The sequence below is a fragment of the Quercus lobata genome, chromosome 4 (genome assembly GCF_001633185.2).
Source record: "Quercus lobata isolate SW786 chromosome 4, ValleyOak3.0 Primary Assembly, whole genome shotgun sequence".
Taxonomy (NCBI): domain Eukaryota; kingdom Viridiplantae; phylum Streptophyta; class Magnoliopsida; order Fagales; family Fagaceae; genus Quercus; species Quercus lobata.
This window is the reverse complement of record NC_044907.1, coordinates 65,443,978-65,469,345: the sequence shown is the minus strand read 5'-3', so window position 1 is coordinate 65,469,345 and position 25,368 is coordinate 65,443,978. Positions and strand designations below refer to the sequence as shown.

General features: G+C 35.8%; 1 protein-coding gene across 4 annotated transcripts; it reads right to left on the bottom strand.

The window, feature by feature from the left end:
• Nucleotides 1–1,327: 1,327 nt before the first annotated feature.
• On the bottom strand, nucleotides 1,328–25,291 carry LOC115983836 (vacuolar protein sorting-associated protein 53 A). Of its 4 annotated transcripts, XM_031106664.1 has the most exons (26): nucleotides 25,128–25,291; nucleotides 24,739–24,783; nucleotides 23,680–23,775; nucleotides 23,051–23,145; nucleotides 22,665–22,721; nucleotides 22,311–22,461; nucleotides 20,877–20,947; nucleotides 20,165–20,289; nucleotides 19,511–19,671; nucleotides 19,267–19,408; nucleotides 17,167–17,230; nucleotides 12,723–12,908; nucleotides 12,570–12,611; nucleotides 11,749–11,853; nucleotides 11,595–11,654; nucleotides 9,635–9,712; nucleotides 6,732–6,839; nucleotides 6,561–6,626; nucleotides 5,967–6,044; nucleotides 5,756–5,889; nucleotides 5,580–5,673; nucleotides 5,047–5,124; nucleotides 3,927–3,989; nucleotides 2,469–2,537; nucleotides 2,297–2,392; nucleotides 1,328–1,829 (listed from the first exon to the last, which is right to left on the bottom strand). In XM_031106664.1, exons 3-26 carry the CDS (start codon nucleotides 23,726–23,728, stop codon nucleotides 1,533–1,535), a joined length of 2,469 nt encoding a protein of 822 aa, XP_030962524.1. In that variant the 5' UTR covers nucleotides 23,729–23,775; nucleotides 24,739–24,783; nucleotides 25,128–25,291; the 3' UTR covers nucleotides 1,328–1,532. The 4 variants fall into 4 exon arrangements, with proteins under 4 accessions (XP_030962524.1, XP_030962526.1, XP_030962523.1 ...); XM_031106666.1 differs by lacking the exon at nucleotides 24,739–24,783; XM_031106663.1 differs by lacking the exon at nucleotides 25,128–25,291 and having other exon boundaries at nucleotides 24,739–24,842.
• Between the last annotated feature and the right edge of the window lie 77 nt (nucleotides 25,292–25,368).

Below are 25,368 nucleotides of genomic sequence, written 5' to 3'. Positions count from 1 at the left end.
CTGTATAGGGGTGGGAACAGAATCGATTCCTGTAAAGTCTGGAAGTAAGTTGTGAAAGTCTTTTTTTTTAACTCACGTCTGCTCTCTAGATTGCCTACATCTGAACATTTTATTGGATGCCAATATGTCATTAGCAAAAGGTTCTACTCTCAAGCTTTGATATTTTTATGGTTTTTACATTCCTTCCAAACTCCTACAAGTTACCATAGAGCAATTTAATTTTGGTCTACTTTCAATCCCTAAGAAGGGAAAAATGAAAGAGGTGATAACTTGTACTTCGGCTCCCAAAATCATTCTCAAAACCAAGGCATGAACTTTTTCTCTAAACTGATTAACTGATACTATTTCATCTTATACTCAAGTGGCTCCACTATTATATATTGAAGCAAAAGGCCAACTACAAGCACAACAGCTTGTTTGGCTTGGAATGGAATGGTTAGTAGAGAATCCTAATTCCACCATATGTTCTTGTACTTGTTTGGCTTGGAATGGGATGGTTAGTAGAGAATCCTAATTCCATTATATGTTCTTGTAAGCATTCCTCACAAAAATGAAAAGTACTTATTCCTTTAATGAAATAAAGGTGAAATATCAATATTTTCATATCATGAAAATGACAAATAAAGTGGGAATGATATAGTAGTAAAATATATCTCTTTACTTTTTATTCAGTCTTATATGAACTCTGAAATACATTAGAGAAAATATACACCAATTATTTTTTATCTATAAAAAAATGATTTCATTCCAGTTTTCTATAAACTTATAAACTTCCAAACATGATGAAAATAACATTTGGGAAACTGTAAACTATCATTCTTTCTATTATTTTAGCCAGTCGCTTGGGCACTGAGCATGACTACGATATTTGACACCAAAACTTCAAATTTTTGCTTCAACGAACTTCCAACCATGATTGATCAACAAGACTGTTTCTTGAGATCCAATCTGAAACCTTGTGCAGAGAGAACCACTCTACTGCCAATAGATACCTCTTTCCATTGATCTGATTGGTCCTAGGTTGAACATCTTGAGGAAAGGAATTTGAAGGTAAATAAAGTGGAGTTCATGGTAGGTTCATGTGAAAGTAATAATACTCCAATCACAACTTAAAGCCTTCACAACTAGTCAAAAAATCGTAAAAAATGCTGTCCCTAACATTGTTCTTAGAAGAGAGCAAACTCTGAAGCCAACACAAGATTGAAAAAAAAGATGCCACTATTAATAACATGCACTATCAGAAGACGTGTGACAATTTACCAAAGAAAGTCCATAAATTCTTAAGAGTTGAACAGATCAGTGACAAAGGGAGAGTGGAATCGGCAAGAGATTTAAAAACTCAAATTCCTCCATATATGAGAATAAGCATTTTCTTATTACATCATTGAGAAAGTAATACAAGACCTTTTTTTTTTTTAACTATTGTTTTTGTTATTGCTGGACATAAAGTGATAAAACAAAAAAAAAAATTACCACAAAAAAAAAAATCAGTGACTAGTACCAAAACTGTCGTTAATGAGATTCTAATGCTGTCAAGCATTAAAGAGCTTTCTGAAGGGCCCATCTTTCCGATCTTTTGCAGCTTCAGTTAAAGCAAGGAACCTCTTGAACCCTGTTGTAGCTGCACCTCTTCCAAGTGCAGCAGCTCTGGCTAGCACATCCTCTCGGGAACTAATTAGTCCAAGTGAAGCTGGATTGAGTATTGCAGGAGCTATAGGGGCAGGAGGGGCAGCTGGGACAATTGATGGTACCACGGAAGGTTGTGTGATCCCTGGCCCATGTTTGTTCAAGTCATCTAGTATACTTTGCTGATCAGCTTTTTTAAGGCCCTGCAAATGCCATGCAAAAATTAATTCTACATAAAAGCATAACTCATTCGAGGTATATATTTAACTCCAGCACCTAACACTCCTAGAGAAGTTTAAAATATTTTTGGTAAACTGACCAGCATAATTAAAAGACAGTGGGGTACACAAATTCAATTGTTAAGAACACGTCCACATGAAGATTGTTTTGAACATGTCCACATGCAGATTGTTTTATGTACAACTTAGACTCACGACTCAAGGATTCAGAAAACCCCAATAGTTTCACAAGTCCATCAGTAGTCTTATTGAGTCAGCTCTCATGGCTTTGACCTATCTCCATTCAAGTTTTTTTTTTTTTTGTTGGGGGGGGGGGGGGTTGGTGTTGGGGGAGCAGGTGGTGCTTGACGCTGTACATGAGTTAACCAATCATTCAGCCAGCAGTGTATGCCTAAACCATATATTGAAGAACAGAGAGAATTGACTATAACCTTTAGCTCCAGAATGCGCTGAAACTCCATTGGTGTTCCTTCTGGCAGCAATGCACGATATGTATCCGCCACAGAATCAACTGGGGACAGTATAACCTGAACAATGAATATACATAAATTTGTATCAGAAAATAAAACTAAAACTTTCCAGGAAGCAAAATATATAACCAACCTTAAGAAGTGCTTCAGCTTTGCTCATCTCACGGCTTACAAATTTTGAATAGCTAGCAGCACCTGATGTCTGTTAAAAAAGAATAACAAGAAATATTTAACAGGTTTGCTTTTCATAATAGGAGACAATAAATACACTCCAGCAAACAATCATATGTAGTCAAAGAAAACACAGCAAATGAATGCAATACTTTGATGTTTATCCGATAGTTGAAACCAACTTTCTGGAATAGTTTGCAGATGGTAATGATACGTTTTCTTGTCTATACTTATAAAACATTCATGAATAGTCAGTGCTGTTACATACAAAATCACATGACAAATATTAACCCAGTTGTTCCAAGTCAGCTGCACAAGTTTGCTTGCCATTTCACTCAATCAGAGGCCATGTTTTTAAATGAATGAGTACAGGTGGAGTGGGTGGATTGGTGTGGACAGCCGCTATGGAGAAAATTTGAACTATAGATAATCTCTGTAAAAGGCAGTCGTGTGTGGTGGATTGCTGTTGTATGTGCAAGCTGAGTCAGAAGTCTGTTGATCATTTGATGCTTCATTGTTCTTTTGTTCATGATGTGTAGTCTATGGTTTTTGGCATGTTTGGGAGCTTGGGTTATGCCTTAGAATGTATTGGCTTTGATGGAATGTTGGAAAGGAGGGTTTTGGTCGGCATTGTTATGTGGATATTTGGGATGCTTTTCTCTGGGTGATGTGGACTACATGGAGAGAACGGAACCAGTGTATTTTTTAAGGAGTTGAGTACTTGATTCCAGATGTGAAGCTGGAACCAGTGAATTTTTTAAGGAGTTAAGTGCTTGATTCCAGATGTGAAGCTGTTATTGCTATGGATCCTGTATGACTGGATGGCTGTACTGAGTGGCCATTCTTTTTCTAATCTGCAGGAATTCTTAGATTTATGTACTCTGTCTTGATTTTTCAGACCCTATGTTCACTTCCTGTGTACAGTGGATGTAATTTTCTCTCTCTATTGAATAAAGATTTTTACTTATCAAAAAAGAAAAGGAATAAGTACAATAACCAGTCGATCTATACTATCAATTTCCTGCCCTTACACGAGTACACAGAATTTTCAAATGAGAGCTACAATGCTTAGCAGCCAAATTAAAAAAATCTGCCAACCTCGCAAAGATAGAGTTGAGCTTCTAGAATTATCTGGATTAGAATGTTGCCCACAAAAGTGGATAGTTGTAATGGAATATAATGGAAGCAAATTTAAATCAGAATATCAATTAGATATTATAAATTCTGTAGTAGTCAAGAATTATTAAACATTTTTCACTCTAGAAAAGTGAACATATAACAATATGATATTTAATTGGGAAAATAATAAAAGAGAAGGGTTGAGTGCAACAAACATAAACTTTCTCACCAAACATGAATTTCCATATCTATCATGTGGGAGAAATACATGAAAGTTATTTATTGAAAAGCAGTAACTCACTTGTCGACCAAGTGCAGGAATCTCTAGAAGAATTGTCTTTACCGCTTGAGTGTCCAATAGCATCTGCAAAAACATCAAACCATTCATTTACATGACAATTACATGAATCAACCACAAGATTACGTTCAAGAAAAAAATAGATTTTTTTGTTTGTTGATAATTTGATAGTTAGGGAAGGGGGAATTTGAACTTTTCAAAAAGCTTTTTATCAAAGATACAAAGGACATTCTTCTCATGAATTTGTTCATACTATGGAACTAAGAATTTTAAAACAATGGAAAAGAATGCGAAGAATACTGAAGGTCTAGGCAAGCAGCTCCAAATTAGGCAATTTACAAGTGAAATACATAGTCAACATTTTTCTGGTAATTTGAATGATTTATTTATTTTTATTTTTTATATAAGTAATAAACTTGATTGAAAAAAGAGGTAAAAAAATAGAGAGGAATGAAGCACGCAGGCAGTGTGCTAGAGGCAACAAAGAAAACAATGAAAGTACAAAAATCAAGCATATCAGGCAAAGAATTGAAAGTAAAAACACCCAAAACATTTTCCCTTTCAAACAAAGTCTAAAGAAGAGAAGCTTCAGCTCATGAATCGATCTTTCATTCCCTTCAAAGGTGCGTGTATTTCTTTCCCTCCAAATGACCCACATAGGACAACAAGGGATCATTCCCCAAAGCGCCCTAGTTCTGATTCTATTAAACTTGCCAAACCAACATGCTAGAAGTTCCACAACACTACACAAGATGGCCCAAAGAACCCCAAATAGTGAACACCATATTACACAACTCTTGAGCTACTGGGCAGTGTAGGAGTAAGTGATAGCAACTAAAATATTTTAAGAAAAATAGACTGTTATGCATAGTGTATCACACCCAATAGTAGAAATAATGCAAACTTCAAAGTGCACATGTGACTCACGAGTAGCATATACCCTGAACATGAGGAGAACCTCCTTAGAATTAAAATTTAAGGGGCATCATTCATAAATAACCCACCAGCCAAAAGATATAACTTTACTTTCCTTGAAACATAAGGTCTTTAAAACAAGTCTTTCTTGATGCCAACACACTTTATCAAAAAAGGAACAGAAATAAATAATGAAAATAGCCCATACCTGTTGGGCTCCAGTTTCTGATATGTGCTTGCATTTAAAGATGTTTGCATAAAATCGAGGACCAAGAGAAGATGCAAGCTGCATGGAATAATAAAGAAATTAGAATATTGAGCCGACAAACTTGAAAGACAGATTCTTTGAAAAAGTGTAAGCCATTCAACTGAATAGGCACAAAGTTTAGTAGTCAACTAAATATTGCACAATCAAGGATGCATAAAGCCTATAGAGGCATGATCTTCGAACAAACCACACAAACCAGAATATCTGATTGAACTTGGTAAGATACAAGGTAGGACATTTAAGTTGGTTGTACATATCCATAAGGTACCATTTTTTTTTTTCTTGATCAATAGATCAATATGGTATCATCTTCTTTTTTAAAAAGAAATAATTTATTATTATTATTAGTATAAATAAGTTATCAATAATAGAAAACATATAATAAAGCTACATGCACGATTCTTAAACTTCATAAGACCAAGATCTATGCTGAGCATCAAAACCTAAGATGTTATCTTCTTCCTCATAATCACCTTGTCTAAGAAAAATTGGAAGTAAATGGGTGAAAGAAGGCTTCCAAGTACAGGAATGCTACTTGTGAGGATCATATTTATGCCATTAACATACCTGCAAAAAGGTGGATATGGTCAATTGTCGAAAGTTGTCAGGCAATGTAACTTAAGGCTCAAATTTTCATTAATGTACTTACTCTGATTGGTCGCCTACACTTTCAAGGGTACCCCACAGAACACGTGTCATTGCAGCCATTTCAGCATCAAATTTAGTTTCCAGGCCATGCACTAGGGTTACCAATGCTCTTGTTATAACCGCAGAAAACTCATCCTGCACAATAGAATTACTCATCCAGAAATGAAGAGAAGAACATCAATGGCATAATTTATTTATGGAATAGTCAGTACCTGCACTTCTGACATATCCACTCCATCTGCTAATTGAGAGTCGATTATTTTTGAAACACTTTCCGCTAATTCACCAGACTGTCAAAAATCCCAAGTTTTAATGACTGCACATCAGCATTCATAATATCTAAAAGTTTATACAATAGAAGTATATGGAAAAATTATACAATTAGCCACTACTAACCCCCAGTAATGTGGTGTCCTAATTTCCGAGGGATTATATCATATTATATGCATTTCCTGGAAACATGCTTGCAGCTCATAAACTACAAATTCAATTCTTTGAATAAAGGTTCCAAAGAGGATCTTCACATGGATTTAAAATTTTGAAAAAATAACCAATTTACAGTGTGAGAACAAGCATTATCATTAAACTATAGGTTAGTCTATATAGAAATCAAAGACAGATTAGTAGTGTAAGAAAAGAAAATGGTTTTGAGGAAACATGATGAATCTTGAAGGTTGCTTTTTGTTTTTCAAAGAATCTTGATTGGTTAAATTAACAGTTACAAAATCAGTGATAGCATACATGCATAAATTAAGATGACATTCAGCCATGAATTACAAGTACCATGAATTCAGGAACCAACTTACTGTTTTATGACAATATTCAGCTGAATTTACAATATAACAAATCACCCTTTCATCTCTGTCAGAAGTCTGCTCGAAATAATCACATGCGTAACAAAAGATAAAATAAGTCTCTGTTATAGAAAATAAACAAGTTTTGAAACAATCATGAAGATAAATAAGGTCTGCCAATACCTTTATCTGTCCATCCATACCCGTGGCTGCAGCAACAATCCCTGTACCACCCCTGGGTAGTCTTGCAAAAAGTTTTGTCGCATATGCTTTAAGAATTCTTTGAAATACCTAAAGTAGAAAAGGGCTCAAAGTTATATTCCATATATATAAACCACACATATTACCATTGTAATAATAGAACCATACCATTCCAGTCTCAGTTGCACTTAATCTGAGATCATTTCTATGCATTGCTTATTATTTTTGTATCTAGAGAAAAAATTATTTGAAATTTGGATATATTACTCCTATATAGGCTGTGTGTGTGTGCGTGCACGCATAAAGTATTAATGAATTTCTTTTTTCCCGTCACTGCGCCAATTTTGGTGAAGATTCAGTTTTACAACAAACATATTTGAAATAGAATTATTTCTTCTGGTTAGTTTTAAACATCCATTAGCAAATATCCTTATGGTTAGTTTTAAACATCCATTAGCAAATATCCTTATTTACAGGCTACCAACCCAAACCATTAATATGATCCATGAATCTGTATAAGTGTGATCCTCTTAACCCTAAGACACGCATGATTTTTGCAAACTGGTGAATTAAAGCACCACGCTTTTGCGCTTCAGGAAACAGCCATGATGCATGGGGTCAGTAAGCATATACATAAAAAGGCAGGAGAGCATACATGGCACAAACATGGAGATAAGCAGACATGTTTTAGTGCTTTTGGTATGAGTATAAGCATTTTGGAACCAAGAATGGCAAATTAGAATCACTGATTTTAAACTTTCCATGTCTACAAACCCACTAACACATCAAAGCATCCAGAACTGTTTCTAGATATCTTATTGACGTATAAGTTGCTAATGTTTCTATTAACACTTTTTTATCAGTAGCATAAGAAATTCATTTAAAAATAAGATAAGTTGGATGAGGCCCAAGTACACAAGAAGTAGACTACGGGACACTTACAGAAAAAGAAAGAAGAAACCAAGCAGGTCAGCCAAGATACAAACTACCAAAAAAAAGACAAAAGATTAGAATCAAAGGCAAGGGACTGAGAAGCAGGCTGTTCCTACTCAAATATATTGCCCAATGCCCACCATTTGTGACCTGAGCAGGATTACCAAGCATTCAGTCTTCAAAAATGCAAAAAATCCTCTCTCCAATAATCTACATCAAACAAGACAGAATAGCTACCCAAATTTTTGAATGTTCCTTTTTAGCACATAGACCGGTCCAGCTGATTAATAGATCTGTCACTCTGCTAGGCCTCATCCAACTCATACCTACAAGGCTCAATAGAAAATTGCAAAACTCTCTGGCCACTCTACAATGTAGGACTAGATGGTCCATAGTTTCCTTGTCAGAATTGCACATGCTACATCAATCCGGAATAATAATGCCCCTTTTCCACAAATTGTCAATTGTTAAAGAGTTTTTTTTCCCTTCACAATGACCCTCGTAAAAAACCCGACATGAGGTGAATTGGCTCACCATATTGTTCTCCTCCTTTTCTTATATATTTGATAAGTAATAAAACTTCATTGCAAATTAGAGGAAACAAAAATACATGGGACCAAAGCACACAGTTAGTCTGCTAAGGAACCAGCAAACCATCAAAACTAAAGAGTATTGGAAGTACAACTATCAAGCAAATCAGCCAAAGAATTTTTTTAAAAATTAGCCCACTAAAGCAAAGTCGGGAGGAAAAAAAGCTTCAAATCATGGATTGATCTCTCACTTCTTTAAAAAGTGTGAGCATTCGTCTCCCACCAAATACCCCACATAAGACAATGAGGAATCATACTCCAAATCACCGCAGATTTAAATTTGTTAAATTTTCCTGCCCAGAGTTTCACTATGCCTCTTGGCATAACCCAAGAAACCCCAATTAATGAAAATTCCATATTCCACAGCTCTCCAGCTAGAGGTCAATGTAACAGTAAATGATCAATCGTCTCCCCATCTTTCTTAGACATGCAACACCAATCTATCACAACTACTTGACGCTTCCTCAAATTATTGGAGGTCAAGATTCTCCCCAAAGCCATGGTCCATAGGAATGAATGTATCTTAAAAGAATACAAATCTGTCAAGAAGAATCCCTGGATTCCAACTCTTAAGATTTCACTAAACCTTTGTCTTAAAAGTGGTTTTCATCAATATTTGATAATGAGATAATATATATATATATATATATATATTTTTTTTTTTTTCTTACTAGGAAACCCCTCAAGGTATGGGCCAATGGGACCACTCCTGAGGGGCAAACCCCAAATGCCTGCACACCCCCACTGAGCAGGCATTAGGTAAATCATGAAATGCCTCAGTTAGGAGTCGAACCAGAGACTTCTAGGTTTACAGTTAGTCCAAGCACATAATCATAATCATCTAAATTCTTAGGATAACTTTCAAAGATTTTTTTTAACATGTAAGTTACACATGCATCAATGGGTGTTGAAAACATGACCACTCCCTCCACCCAGAATTTATAATGGGAGGAGGAGCTAGTTGAGCTAGAGGCCCTAGAGCCCATTGGTAACTTACAAAGATAACCAGGAAAAGATGGGCCAAACTCTTTATAAATTTTAAGTTAAGCAGACACCTGCGGCATCTAGTACCCATGACCTCTACCCTCATCATATGCTCCACCCTATTGTGTCCTTATCCTAAGGGAGTCATAAAGAGCACCTATTTTGTTGATAACAGAATACTTAATTCATGCTTAGCAAAAATAGAGTACTTAATTCATGCTGACCACGACCACAATTAAAATATAAAAAATAATTCTATGTTATGATGACTAACATCATCGACATAGAGTACATACCAGTCTCAACCAAAAAAAAAAACAGAAGAAGACAAGGACAACAGACCACGAATGGTACCAAATAATAAATTCAAGAACTCACCTTGAACAAATTAAATAATGTCTGGTTCTTTGTTAGAGCACTGCATCTCTTTAAGCTCCTCTTGATTATAAGAAATAACTACAAAAGACAACAAAGGTATACTAAGACAATGCACAACAAAAAAACTATTTAGCTTTTCTACTTGCCTATCAAGACAGGACATGCTTTTATGGATGCATCCAAAACAAAAGGCATGAAGCAAATTGTCTACTGAGTCTACAGGTTATTTTGGCAAAATATGAGGATCTAATCCATTAATGATTAGTCCTTCTCTCTCTGATCTTTTATTTAACATCCTGAATATTCAATGTTGTTCTAATCCATTAATATATCCATCAAAATGAAGTTGTTATATTGCAGCAACTGCACTGGACTATAGTTACTACCATTGAGAAACACCCAGCTTTTTTTTTTTATTATTAACACAAATTTTATTTAAGGAGAACAGCAGGGGGTATATGCAGATTTCTCCTAGATGTTACAATCTAAGATTAAAAAAAGAAAGGAGTCCAAGGAAGACTTACAATGAAGGCTGTCTAGAACACTTGTCCTGTCAGATTTAGAAGGTGTGCCTTTTGCATTTTTATTATTATTTAATAATACAGTGTCAAAACATTTGCCCAATTATACAAGGTAACAAGGATCTTAAGATAAAGACTTAAGTGGTTCCGATTAAGCTCAATATTGTTAAAGTTTTGATTATTACAGTATCACCAAAATGTCTACATAATAGAAAATGGGACTGAACTCTAAACCTTGCAGCTATCATCACAGCAAAACTTCCTTTCCTAGCATGTAAGCACCTCCACAACTGTCTTAGGCATTATCCAATGTACCACAAATAGGGATGGCACAGATGCTACCATACAATTTAGTAGGATCACAGGATGTGATCTAAAGAGGAGAACATTTTTTTAAAAAAATTTTATAATGCAATGAGTAAGTGATGCAGGACAAAACCAAAACGACGCAACAATAAAAATGAAGAACTGAAAAATAAAGGATAGAAAACCTAGAAGTCAGCACTGGCTTGTTTGAGTCAGCACCAAGCAATAGAGAACAAAACCTCTAGAAGTCAACACCTAGGGTTGGTTGGAGTTACCTCAACTAGTAACGTCTCTTATTGTTGAATAAGAGATCTGGAGTTCAAATCCTGTCTATACCAAAAACCAACTGGTTTCTTGGCCTGATGATAAACCCTAATTCTAGTTGACTAGGGAAACCCTTATTCTAATTGGTTTAGGGTTTGGGAAATCCCACTTGTTGGATTACAAAAATAACCTCTACCTTCCATCTTCTAGGGCTGACTTCAGATTGAATCCAAAACCAAACGAATTGGAAGAATTGAAGCAAACTGTGAAATCCCAAAAAGGGAGAAAGTCACTCGCATTAGGAGGCTATAAATGCAGCGAAATGAGCAGCAATCGCTCATTGCGCAGGCAATCATCCTAGGTGACAATACCTGTCAGGTGCAGCCATGTGGTTGGAAGCTTAGGATAAACTGTAGACCCAAACATCCTAGGTTCAGTCCCCACTAGGAGTTCCCTTAGATTACCTAATACATGAATCTAGTGGGTGGGGTCATGTATCCGTGGTTTACTCCCTAGGGGTGGGCCCAAAGGGCCCTGCCTCCATGAGGTTCCACATCATAAAATAGATATTAAACAATTGAATATAGATCCAGCAACCAGAGATCTACCTGGAGTTTAAGGGAGTCTACAAAAAAATATAAAATAGCTATAGAAATTGCTCTAAATTGAATAGTAACTATAATCTGAAGTAGTGGGCCTTGGCTTTTAGGTCTCTCCAGGTTGTGGATGCGCTGGGCAATGCCTAGAACAATAATTGAGGTACTCACTGGGATAGGAACTTCAGGAATCCTATAAGAGGCAAATTTGGAATGCTGCTCCATGCATTATGTCAATTTCAAAAATGACAGAAAAAAGTCCCGTTGTTTTACCTGTATGCTACTTGATAATACATTATTCTGACTTCCCTCCTCAATATCCCACGTCTCCTCCTATTTTTAAAAAAAAAATTAAAAATTTAAAAATCAACAAAATAAGCACAAGAAAATCATAGAATGTAGTGAAAAAGTAGTACAATCAAAATACCTGAACAAGTTTCTCTAGATTCTCCATTAGTGTCTTCTCTTCCAGTTCTACATATATTATCAAATGGGGTTCAAAGCAAGATGAAATAATTCCACGGAAGTTGAACTGCCAAATCAAACAGTGCAGATAATTCTCAGGACCTATGCTTCATCTGTACTAACTAAAAGTGAGAAAGAAGACCAAATCTATAATCTCAATAAGAAGTGCTGAATTAAAAGACCAACAAGAATACCCTTGATAAGAACAGAGGAGCTATAATAGCACAATTCAGAGAAGACCATCCTAGATTAATCCCACTTGCATGATCTATATTGTTAAAAAAAATATTGGCATGTATGAATGTCCTTTCCACAATAATTACTAAGAACTACGAATTAGAACATGACACATCCAAGCACTTAGACCTATTTTAGTACATCTAGTGCTTTAGAGCTTCCATTGGAAAAGCAAATAGGAATTAATTACCAAAGCATTGCAACTCTAGTGACTATATCATAATGTGATAAGGTGTCTTCATTAACATCACAATAATGTAATATAAGGAATTTCTTTCTCAAAGTCAAGTTTCATGTTACTTGTTTTAAAGAGATTGCAGGGCTACTAACCATGCACTAGGAATGTAAGTAGCTAGGTTAGAAAATCCTATCCATGATTAAAATCACTTGGATGGATATATACTAAAGAGGTGAATATGACTGAACAAACATTCAAGCCGAATGCAGCATGTAGATTTGGAGACCTTAGATATGTTTCAGCTATATAGCAATGCTTATACTATCAATAAATTACATGCAAGAGCAAAGATAAACAGATAATTATACCCCAGCTCCAGGCACTGACAGATCTTTATTCCGATCATGTTCCTGTCAAAGAAATATCAAAAGGAATAACAGGTGACAATATATTCTAATATTGTTCCAGATTTTTACTAAACAAACTTTACACAGCAATAGTAAGCAAATTATTATGCATACTTCAGTCCCACTGTCTTGATGTGCAGCCAGTTTTCTTTCATACTTCTTTCGAATATCTGAAATGCTTTGACTAGAACTTTGGCCTGTACCAATTTCCTCAATCGCATTACCTATCTCCCTGCTACGAGTTCCTCCCCCAAATTTCTCAGCCAATTCATCCTCAAATTCTAGAGTACGTTGTAGTGCCTAAAACAAGACCCCAGCATGGAAAACGTCAATGTAAGAAAAAAGACAAAATAAATTAAAAATGATCATGGGACAGGTTGCAGGATACAATTTATAATGAACGCTTCATGTGATATTTATCATTACAACTATCATTTTAAGCAAAACTGATGGGGAACAACTTGGTTTCCTAGACACAGTGCCCTGTCTTGCAAGGAAAGTGAAGAGGCAACCTCTGTGTTCCTTGTGCATAGAGTAGTCTCTTTGCAATAAAATGCATCTTTATTATCAAATAAATAAAGTGAAGAGCTGAAAGAGGATGAACAAAGGGGAGAGAGAGATAGAGAGGGGGGGGTTCCATGTGAATCTTAAGAAGCCAACTTTCGATTCATTTATAACACCACCAAAGAACAAGTTACAAGCATTTACAATAAATATTGTTTCTCAGGCAAATACTCAAGTTAATTAGGATGCAGCAGTTCAATAGAAACTTTCTGCCCATCTAAGGTTTCCATTCCACATAACCTCAACAACAGAGATCACCTAAAGCACCTTATTAATCCAAAATTATTGTTTTCTTCCTTAGCAGTTCAAATTGGGCAATTGAACATTTGAGTTTGTTGATGGTAGGACTAGTAGAAATTTATGTTCGCTTTTGTAATTAGTTGGCCTCGTAGAAACTGTGTGGGCATCTGAAAATTACTAGCCAAAGAGTCCATTTTTATCCTTCCTTGACTTTTCCTTCCAAAAGGGAATTTACTCTTTCTCCAAACAGTTTATGATTATTACACAATAAACCTATAGACAAAGAGATGTCTCAAGCATGCATCTTCATAGTAAGCAAGTGCTTGGCAAGTAAAGAACTAGGTTCAGTATAGTTCTCAACTACTCCAGAAAAATAAACTAATTTTGAACTGCTATTTAGATTAAAATTCAGTTTTTCTAGACAAAATAACAAATTGTTAAGTGTTTAATAACAGTTTTGCAAGATGTTAGTGATTTGGTTTAGATCTGCATTTATGTCCTTCAATAATTAATGTTGACAAAAGATGTAACAAATACAACTTAAAACTAAAAAGTACAAGGAACCTCATATGGGATAGAATCAATAATCCTAAATCAAAATATTTGTGGTTGGTACTGAAAAAATGATAGGTACTCTAATCAACTTTGCAACTTGCCAATGCTCTATCTTAAATGGCACCTCCTCCCCTTGTAAGAGCAAGGTGGAGGATGGAGTCGTAGGTTTGTAATTACCAATAAAGAAAAAATAAATAAGGCTGCAACTAGGCCGGTTGGTCCAGTTTGGAGGCCAACTCAAGGTTTTAACCAGGCACAATTTGCTTGGCCAAGCCACCCTGTCCTTTAGCCCATTCCACGCAACATAAGCCAACTTGGATAAAAAGTTGGGACCGGGTTTGGAATCGGGCTAGCTTCTAATACTAGGCTGGGTTAGGTTGATCTTCAGGTCCAGTTGGGATTGGTTTAGGCAAGGCTGGAACTTAAATCCAAACCAAAATTATAAATTACAACATAAATTTTTATTCTGTTACTAAAAAGAATTATAAAATGAAGACTGATTTACTTTGAAATTGATTGGTTTAATCATAATGAGAAAATACAATTTTAATGACTATCAAAGAATTGCAACTATATAAGATTAAGTTTGATATACTTCAAACACAAACCTTAAACAGAAGCATCATAAACATGAGACTCATAGAAAAAACCCAAGTTAGAAAAAACCAAAGTTATACTGTTATAGAAATAGTAAAAATATCTAGATATGAAATATAAACAAACCAAACTCAGGTGGAGTATGGCCGCAGAATCCAGGCACAAATGGGCTTCCCTCTAAACAACAAATATTTGAAAGGCACCCCATTCATGCAAGGCAAGTTAACCACCAATTGCTCATGGCAATGGAAAGGAATCCTTAATTCCAGATTCATCATCAAGAAAGGTATATGCACCAAAATTGGTAATGGTAGACACACCTATTCGGGATCACCCTTATATTCCCTCACTTGATGGATTCATCCCAATTCCAAACCCGCCACAACCAAGCTATGACATCCATAGAGTGTCTGACCTCATTAACCCCAATTCCTTCCAATGGGACAGAAAATTTCCAGTATTCAACTCACAAACAGCCAGAAAAATCCGTAATATCCACATTTCCCCAACACAATCACAAGATAAATTCATTTGGGTCCCAAACAGTTCAGGAAAATTCAAAACAAAATCTGCATATCTCACTTTCCCAAACCCAACTCCTAATACTACCAGCCCCCTCATATCAAAAGATTGGAATTCTCTTTGGAATGCAAAAATATGTGTTAGATTCAAAGTGATTCTTCAGAAAAATAGCATGGGACATTCTTCCCACAAAAGCCATTCTTCAACTCACATGACATCCAGGGACCAATCCTGCATCTTCTGCAAAGGAGAAAGCAAGATAGCCTTCCACCTATTCACACAATGTCCCTTTGTTCAATCAGTGTGGCTCTCCTCTTCTTGGCCTCTCCACCCGGATCATGCTCTTGCTAAATCCATGTACCCTCCTCCCTCTCTTTTGAAAAGGCCCCAAAATTTTTACTCTTTGCAGCTGTTATATGTGACCAAATTTGGTTCCAAAGGAGCAAGCTTTAACAAGAGTCCAATCAGTCCCACCCCATCAACCCCCCCCCCCCCCCAGCTTGCACAAGAGATAAACAAAAAAATTCTCTTCCACATCCAAGCTTGGGAATTCACAAACAACCAAAACACAAAACCACCTCATACCCCTTGGTCCCCACCCCCTCCTGGCTGGTTTAAAATCAATCAACTTTGATGCAGCAATTAGGCCAGACAATCTATTCCTTGCTGCAGTGTGTTGTGATCATTTAAGGAAATGTATCTATGCATGGACAGGTATTGAAGTCAGTGGAGATCCATTAAGGGTTGAAGCTAAGGCTGCACTATTAGCAGTATCATCAGCACATAATTTGGGTTTGGACAAGATTATTTTTGAGGGCGACACTCCTTTCATTTTTTGCTCTTTTTCAGCTGTTGTTAGACAAGCCAATTGTGCTGCCCATGTCCTTGCTTCCTGGGCTCCTTTTTGTAATAGTTTCAAGGCCCTTTTTTTTAATAAGTAATAGTTTCAAGGCCCTTCTCATCTCCATTCTTCCTATCAACATCTTGGAGGCAGGGAGGGCAGATAGACCAAGCCCTGAACTCTTTTGACATCACTAATACTCATCACTTAGCAAAAAAAAGTATTACATCAACTGATTTGGCTAAAGGGCTATGCTTATGGGTTGAACTAAGTGCTGGATTCAGGTTCAAGGACCTCAACTCTAACCTAGATGGAACTTATTTCTGGCTGAGCCCAAGTCAAACCTAACCTTAAAAGACCCCAAACCAAGCTGCCCAAGTTCGAATTAGGCAGGGATTGGTACAAGCTAGCTTGCCCAATATGCACCCCTGCAGCTTGTAAATCTGCAATGGTATTGTCAAAGAATAATTGTGGATGCAAAGAAAAAATATTTTAGTGAGGCAAATGCTGCATAAACATCTCAAATATATAGCCCAACTGGCCCCAAAAACATACCATAAAAATTAAATTTCAACCGCAATGTCAAAGAATTCTTAAAGTGCATTCAATGAAGATTTCTAGTAAACTAATCAAATTATATGCAAAGGGACAACAAATATTTCAAATTCCATTTGAGAACCAATTTTAAGATTAAGTTGAGTTGCAAGCAGCAGTAACATAAGGTGAATCCAAAAAGGATGCGAACCAAAGTTGTGGAAGAAAACATGATAGAATATCAGTTAATTTAATTAAATCCGCAGATGCATTAAAGTATCTGTAACAATTAGTTAAAATAGCACTTTTACAAATTAGAACGCATTCATTGATTAAACTATCTAATACAATCTTATACCATATTTCACTCCTCATGTAAACGTAAAAATTAAGAAATAATTTGTCTGCCTGTTCAATATGGATTTTTCAAGTAGTCAAACCTTAAAAATTGATTAAATCTATTATTTAAGCTCAAGATAGCATTTGGTTAGTCTAAGGATGTCATAAAATTCCTTATTGAAGAAAAATGGAAAAATATATGAAAAGATTAAATTTATCTAAAAAATTGAGATATCAATAAACTCACAATCAGGTTGAATAATTGATTAGTGAATAAATCAAAAATACCTTGAAAAATAAAAACAAACAGGCCATAGTAGTATTAATTATGCCCATCATTAAAAAGTGTTTAAAAATATGGCTTACCATCAATAATGTCCCAACATCTGGTTTTTCCTTCATATTATCAAGGATCTCCTCAAGTTGTTTCCTGAAAACACAACCATTTATCACAAAATAGGTTCTACATGATATTACCCTAGAGTAGAAATCATTATCTGATAGTCCTCAAAAGCCTAGATGTGGTTAATATCTTGAAAGTATGAGTGTAAAGGATGGATTATTCTCATAAGTAAAAAGTTTTTATAAAAAAATGAGCAATTACCTAGTGTACACAGGGTGTGTACAGTATACATATGGTATCCATGAAAGGCACAACAGGAATAAATTACAAATAAAATGATACCAGAATCAAGGAGATTTACAAAGGAATGAGTAGTACTATGACCCAAAATATGAGACCACTCATATATTGATCTAGTGAAGTACGTTTAACCATTGAATTTTTCACGTCTTCAAAAATACGATGATTTCTCTCCTCCATAAAGTCCACAACAAGCACAGAGGGGCTAAGTTCCAAACAAAAAAAATATTCTTGCCCCAACTAAACAGGTCACCCACATTTCTTGGCATTGCCCGTTGGATTCCAAATACTGAGAAAACAAGTCCACAAAGCATATGCAAAATCACAATGCAACATCAAATGGTCCATGGACTCCCCACTGTACCTACACATGCAGCACCAACTGACTAATGTAGTGGAATTCAACCAAGTATACACCCCTCTCTCTATAGGTAGCTCAATTAAGTTATGTTCTAAGATAAATTACAAAGTACTGTCAAGTTCCAGCCCCAGCCTAGAGTCTCCAACCGGAAATTTAAATGGTTCTTGAACAACTAACCTATTGGCGTTTTGCCTAAAACACTATCTTTAAGGCACCCCTATTGATGTTGATTGGTGCTAAAAATAGCCCTCCCTCACTTAACAACCAGACTAAGTCATGTGTTTTGAACCGTTGCTTCCGTAATAGGCTGGTTATGGGCTTTACTAATTACAACTATGGTTCTGGGGACCCAAAATTTAGAAGTCACAAGCCTGTTCCCCTACCTCAGTATGAATAGTTTTTGCCTTTCAAATTTAAATTCCAGATCCTTCTATCGTACCTCCGTTCTTTCCCAAAATCTCACAAGTCATACCACTAAATCTTCCTTTGATTATTCCCTCCCAAATTTCCATTCCTGCCTTGATATGGGTTCCCCAAAGCTTTTGCCATTAGTTGTGACGGGTCACCATTGTTTCCAACTTGCCTCCATTAAGTCTTTCTTCTGCCATACTCTCCTTGTTTGGAGTGTGGCTTTGTCACATTTTACGTGTTTTTCCATTACTAATTTACTTGATCATTGTAATCTTTGTTCTTGATTTTTGCCCCCACAGTACATCCCCAATGTAGTCAGGTTGGCTTCTTTTTTAATAAATTTTTTCGTTACCATCAATAAAAATTAATTTGTCATGCTTCCCTTCGGTGGTTGTGCCAAGACAACAAAACCACCCTAACCTATACCTGATCTCCCTGCTGGAATAAGCAAAACTTCTTTCCACAAACCTACCTTTGTTGTATGTCCGAATCAGGATATCAGTTGCCACTGAGTCCCGGAAATTGTCTAAAAAACCTCAAATGGTAGAGCATTTACATTGTGAGTAAAAGGTAAAGGGTGAAATTTTATTTCAAACAGTGTTGGTAAAAACCCGCGTAAGAGAAACTAATGTGAAGAATGTAAATGAAACTAAATCTGAAGAAAAAAAAAGGAAACGACGTGCTATCCACTACATTACAATGAAAAAATCTTATCTCTAATTACATGTTATACTACAAGCAAATGGGACAAAGCATTTAGTTTTCTTCATGCAAATAGGTCAAAAGACTCAAAACTTTGTATAAATATGAGGTGACAACTGACAACACCCATGTTGATGTCCAAACATCACTTTTCCCAGGTTTTGATATTTTAAAGTGTTCTCTTCCAAATATTATTCAAAACTGCTAACAAATTTAAAAAGGTTTTGGCTTCTATGGTAAAGTTTGGAAAATCGTGAAAGTTATTGAGCTATCCATGAAGCACTCAACTCATGTTAATTTAAAAAAAAAAAAAAAAAGATTTGATGTCAAAGACGCATAGATACCATACCTTGTTTTCTTACAAAACTGGATACAGAGGCGGTAAGGAACATGCCATGAAGGAGGAAAGATCTTCCAAATTTCTTCATTTGTTCTTATTCGGCGCTTTATCCATGCATATCTCCTTTCGGTTTTATCCAACTTAGCTAGTTCTAATGATATAGAAAAATTGAAAAGTTCAAATAAAATGAATATCTGCTGTGATTACCTCATAAAGAAAGCATAACTATAACTAAGTAGGAAGTAAGACATACCAGCTCCTTCAAAAATTTGTTCATAAGAAGTAAGCTCCCGGCTGCAGAAATTGTTTACCAACTCTTCCCTTACCGATGGCTCCAAAGAATCAACAACCAAGCAAGCATCAGATAGCTGCTGCAGCAAATTAGTTTCTTCTGTCTCTTTTCCAGTACCTAAGCTGAGATTAAAACAGGAACAGAGAAGGACCTTAAAAAGTACAGATAGCATATTTGTAGCAACAAAAACTAGATGGATTCCTGGGAAATTATGTTTATTTAAGATGCATAAAGGGGAGATGATTCCAAGAAGACACTTCAGAGAAAAACTTGTAGAACTAAAATTGCTTGTCAATATCAATATTCTTACTGTCACAACTTACATAAAAAAATCAACTGTGGATGTCCCTGAAGTTGACTATCCCTCAGAAATTCTTTCTTTCATTAGGAACTTAAATGAAATATGAATCTATTAATCAGAGTGGCTGTGTGCACATGAGCGCGTGTGTCTTTCCATTTTATGCTTCCCTCCTCTATTATCTTGTTTAAGTAACTAGGTCTAAATAAGTATATGCTGTAATAAGTAAAGATTTTGAAAAATGCAAATGACAAGAATGCAGCTTTTCTAGATAAAACTGGTTCTTAAATATGGGAAGAACCATAACGACAAATTACCTGGAGAAATCAGAAAACACATGTGACTTGAGAATTTGCTTGATATTCTTAAACTTCTCTCTGAGTTCGGTGATCTTTGGAATATCTCTATATGCCTCAAAGTGACTACATAATTGGTTCACAGCCTGACAAGCATCATGAACCAAAAATTAAATTGTTTTTTTTAAGAAGGAAAAAAAACATTGTATGAATAAATACTGATAACATCTTCATAAATGTGAAAATTTTATCTTTTTATGACAAACAAAAATTATAGTGTTTACTAGACCACTTTGTTGCCTGCTGCAAACCAAGCCTGGAGCTTCTAGATTAAACCCCGTAAAAAACATTTAATTCCATGACTACAATTCCTATTATACTAAATGTGAGCCATTCCTGCAACCTTTACTACATCAAAACACAACCAATTACTCCAAATACAATGCTGAAATTCAAATTTACTGGGTCAAATTAAGAAAAGCACAATCTGTCCTGCATCACATACTCTGTTACAGACTGACAATAAAACCAAAAGGTTGATAACTATATTTCCAATTCCAGCGGGAAAAAGAAAACCTAAGTTTTTGACATTGAAGTACCACAAAATAATATGCCCTTAGAGAGTGGAAAATTACCAAGCTAGAGTAAAACACGAGAGAAGATTAAAGAAGTATCAAAAGAAATCTTTGGCCTACAGTAGAGATGACAACAAATCTACTAACAAATAGGGTACCTCCAGTTGTGCAGCTGCCTCCTTATATTGTCGTTTTGAAGCCATAACTTGAAGCTGCTCTACAGCAGAGACTGTCATGCCATGTAAAACAGTATTGAAGTAAGAACTTACATATGCAAGAACCTTCTTCTTCTTCTTCTTTTTTTTGTTTTGGGGGGCGGGGGGGGGGGGGGAATCATTTTTGGATAAATTATAAAAATTCATTGAAAGGAAAAATTAGATACAAAGGGCCAAAGCACATAGGAAGTGTGCTGAGGAAACCAAAAACATAAAAACAACAAAACTAAGATGCATAGAAAGTACAGTTATCAAGCAAATCAGGCAAAGAAGTAAAGTTGGAAACACCCGATGCATTTGTCCACCCAAGTAAAGTTTGGAAGAAAAATAGCTTCAGCTCATGGATTCAATTCCCCTCCTGCCAAATGCTCCAGATTAGGCAATGAGGGATCACATTCCAAATCACCCCATTCCTATGCCTACTAAGCTTACCTGGCCAGCTGGTTAGAAGCTCTAAGACCCCACTGGGCATAACCAAACAAACCCCAAACAGTGTAAACACCATGCTCCACATCTCTATGGCTACAGGCCAGTGTATAAGTTGGTGATTACAGGTCTCCCCAGCCCTCTTACAAATACAACACCAATAAATAATAACAAGATGACGTTTCCGTAAATTATCATTAGTTAAAATATGACCCAATTCCGTCATCCATAGGAAAAAACTGAGGTTGGCACTTTAGGTTTCCACACAGTCTTCCAAGGAAAAGACAATTGAGAAGGGAATAGTAAGACTTTATAGTAAGATCAAACCTCAAAAACCCCCTGGGAAGAAGGTTTCCAGCCCAACTTATCCACCCCTTCCCCTTTCCACACACCAGAATAAAGTAGATCCATGAAAGAGAACCGATCCTAACTCCCACCAATCGGTTAAAACTGACATTCCAATGATAGCATTTCCCTAAGAAAGATATTAACTCTGGCGGTGTAGCATATTTATTATGTGTAATACCATACAACCTGGAAAGTTCTCCTTTAGAGGTGGTCCACCACACCAATGATCATGCCAAAACTTAATAGAAAAACTATCCCTCTCCCCCTCCATTTTGAAGTGGTTCACAAACATTCCTAACCAACCAAATGGTACTTAAATTCATCTCCCATCCCTCCCCACAAAAATACCTTTGTATTGCAACTGCCTTTACATTTTCTTCCTAACAACAGATTCTTTTCTTTTCTTTTTCATTGTTTGATTGATAGAGTTTTATTAATTTTTTTCCATTAAAAAGGATTTATGTATCTAACTCAAGCAAAACACACACACACACACACACACACAATCCATTATGTTTCAATCAGACAAGCTTAGTAAGAAGAACCATAAAAACTCTCAGGAAAACTCCATGTACAAAACATAAAAGGATATCAGAGTCAAACCTAGCATGGTTAGACGATGAAGAGCTGTAATTGTAGTTGTTACATGCTTCTTTGCAAAGTCCAACTTTTTAATGTCACGGCATATTTCTTGGACCATTGTTTCACTTTGCTCAGCTTTGCTTTTTATTTCTCGGATCTTATACATGAGTTCCTGTTTGACAGAAGATAGAACAAATATCAAAAAAAGGAAACATAGACAACCCAAAGATAAGACAAGAAATGAAAAATACAGCATTACTAAGGCTTAATCATGTGAGTAAAGCAAAATGCTTAAGGTAGATAAACTTCATTAGTGCAACCAATTTTGATAATAATCTGAATAAACATTTAAAAATTCAAATCTAAAAACCAGACCTCCACCGCACGCGTAGCAGCAGCAAGATCTTCCTTTGCTTTGGTTCCGGAATTACTCTGAAGTCACAGTAGCCAAGCCATCAAAAAACTAAATAAGGTATAATCATGTTTTTTAAAATTGCATGAACATTTTGCAGTTAGATGAAAGTAGTTGCAACTGAATTATTGCCCAACTGATTAAAATATCCTAATTGAATGATTCTGCGAATTCCACATTTTATATCTTCTTTAGAAGTCTAGAATTCTACAGAAAAGTGAGTGGCATCCAAAGCCTCAGCTCTCCGTATTAGAAATGGTAAAGCCCAAACGAGAGTGGAATGCAGTCTAAATACTTTTGATAATTGATAGATTAAGACATCAAAAAACAAACAGGAAAAAATCATGACCTGTTGACGAACAGCTGCCAATATTCCAGAATCCACATGATTAATCTCACTTTTTATCTTTTGCATGAGTGGCTCAACACCAGATAAAGATGCCTCTGAATATTCACCACATTTTAAAATGTCAACATGATAAGCATCAGATAAGGATACATATATTAGCTAGAAAGGATGTAATTTTTTTTATTTTTTATTTTGTTATTATAAGTTAGCTAGAAATTATATAATAAAGATCTCGAGTATGCAATGAGTCCCAAAAATTAAAAATAATTCTTCATGTATGCAAACTTAACTAGTAACAACATATACTCTGTAAACTCACTCACAATTTCGAACAATGAGCAACTCCCACCTGGTAGTTGCAAAATTCCATTCAACCGACCCAACCCATATCATGTTTTCAGGATGATAACTAGGATTACATTCAGAAAATAATCCCCAAATTATCTAATATTAGAGATTTTCATACTCTTATAGAGGCCATCTATTCATATATATGTAACTGAATGCATTTTTTACTAGCCTATGCTACATTCTGTAACCCACATACATCCTCTTTTCTGGTTTGTAATACATATGCATAACATAACAAGAGGAACAAAATTTAGCGCGCACACACACACCCAGCAAACCTGTAGGGAACATCTGGTTGATGTATTCCAAGGTGCTTGACTTGTCCATCTTTGCTGGTAATAAGAACTGAAAAATTCCGTGCAAAAGCTTGCCCCCTAAATACCAATCAACACAAAAATCCAAAATTTTAAAGTCATTTCATTTTGGCATCATATGTCATAACACATCCACTTCTCTTTACCAAATGATGCACCCACCTTTCAAGTGTTGTAGACTTGTAGTGTTAATCCCACCCACTACCCACCAAATCCAATTATTTATTTTTGTGATGCATGATCTCTTCTCTCCTTGAAAGAACAAAATGATTCTGTTCATAGAGGGTCCTAATTGCATGTTGCATCATTCCGTATTTTATTGAGAGAGATTCATATGGGCAACAAGGATTCGACACAAAGCAAAGTTGCACCACTCTAATTTACACAAGGAAAACTTGCCAAATGCTCTAACATCACACTTTGTGTAATATATATAACCAGTTTATGCTCATGCCCAAGAGCAATAACCATATATATATAAGTTAACTTCCAAGCAGTGGAATTAAGGAAATAAAATTGATGCCATGAAACCGTGTTCAAATCATCTATCCATACAACTAAAACTTGTACCACTACTGATTTCTGGTTCAGCCAAATCAAATCGGTGCCCATACAACCCAAAGTAAAAATCTATAAAAAGAAAAGCTTGTCATCAAACAAACAGAAATGCCTACTTTCTCAACTTGACTACCTTAAACACAATTCAAGACCCTCACATTAGCCCAATTTCTACACTGGCCAAGCATTTACACTAAATCGAAATTGTCCCAGTAATGCAGCAGCTTAAAATTGATAAAATGGAAGTGGCATTTGTGAATTGTGATTCAGTTCTTGGAGCTAAGTTTAACTTCATCCAAACAAAACAAAAAAAAAAAAAAAGAACCCAGTAAAGGAAAAATAGTTGTCTATGAATTGAAAAAAGCGAAAATTAGAAAATGGAAAGAGCGATAGTGAGTAGATCTACAACTGTAAACAACAGATCACAAATAATAAAATTGAGCAAGAGAGAGAAAAGAGTAGTACCTGCAACGACACGACAGAGGGAGGAAGTTGACGTTGTCGTTGGGACTGAGAGAAAGAGAAGAGAACGGAAACCAATATAAATGTGTTTCGTATTTTTTTTTTTTAATTAGAAAAAGTGATTTTGGATCACCAAAAATGGGTATTCCTAAACTACCCCTGATATGATATCTATATACATATCTAAAAAAAAACTCCCAAGTGCACTACGAAAATCCTTTAAAAAATTGGTCCCAATCAACCGTATCAAAGTGCTACAAAAACCCCTGTTTATCTATCTCGATCTGTGGTCTGTACAGTACTCTCTCTTAAACAATAAAGCTCGGCCCTTTTATGCAAAACTAAAAAATAGAAAAGCTATAAAAGAGGAGTTTTGAGAGAGAGAGACATACCAGCTGGTCCAGAAGCGTCGCCGGCGTGGAGTGGCTGGGCGGCGCAGCGGCGGTGCTAGATGGTTGGTGATTTTTGCAGTTGGTATGGGGATTTTTTTTCTTCTTCTTGAAACCAATGCATTTGGGTTTAGGATTTAGGATTTTGAGATTTTCTGTTTAGTGGGGGAATCGGTAAAGTTGCAGAATTTTTTTTTTTTTTTTTTTTTTCTCTTTGGGCAAACGGCACCGTTTTGCATGTGCC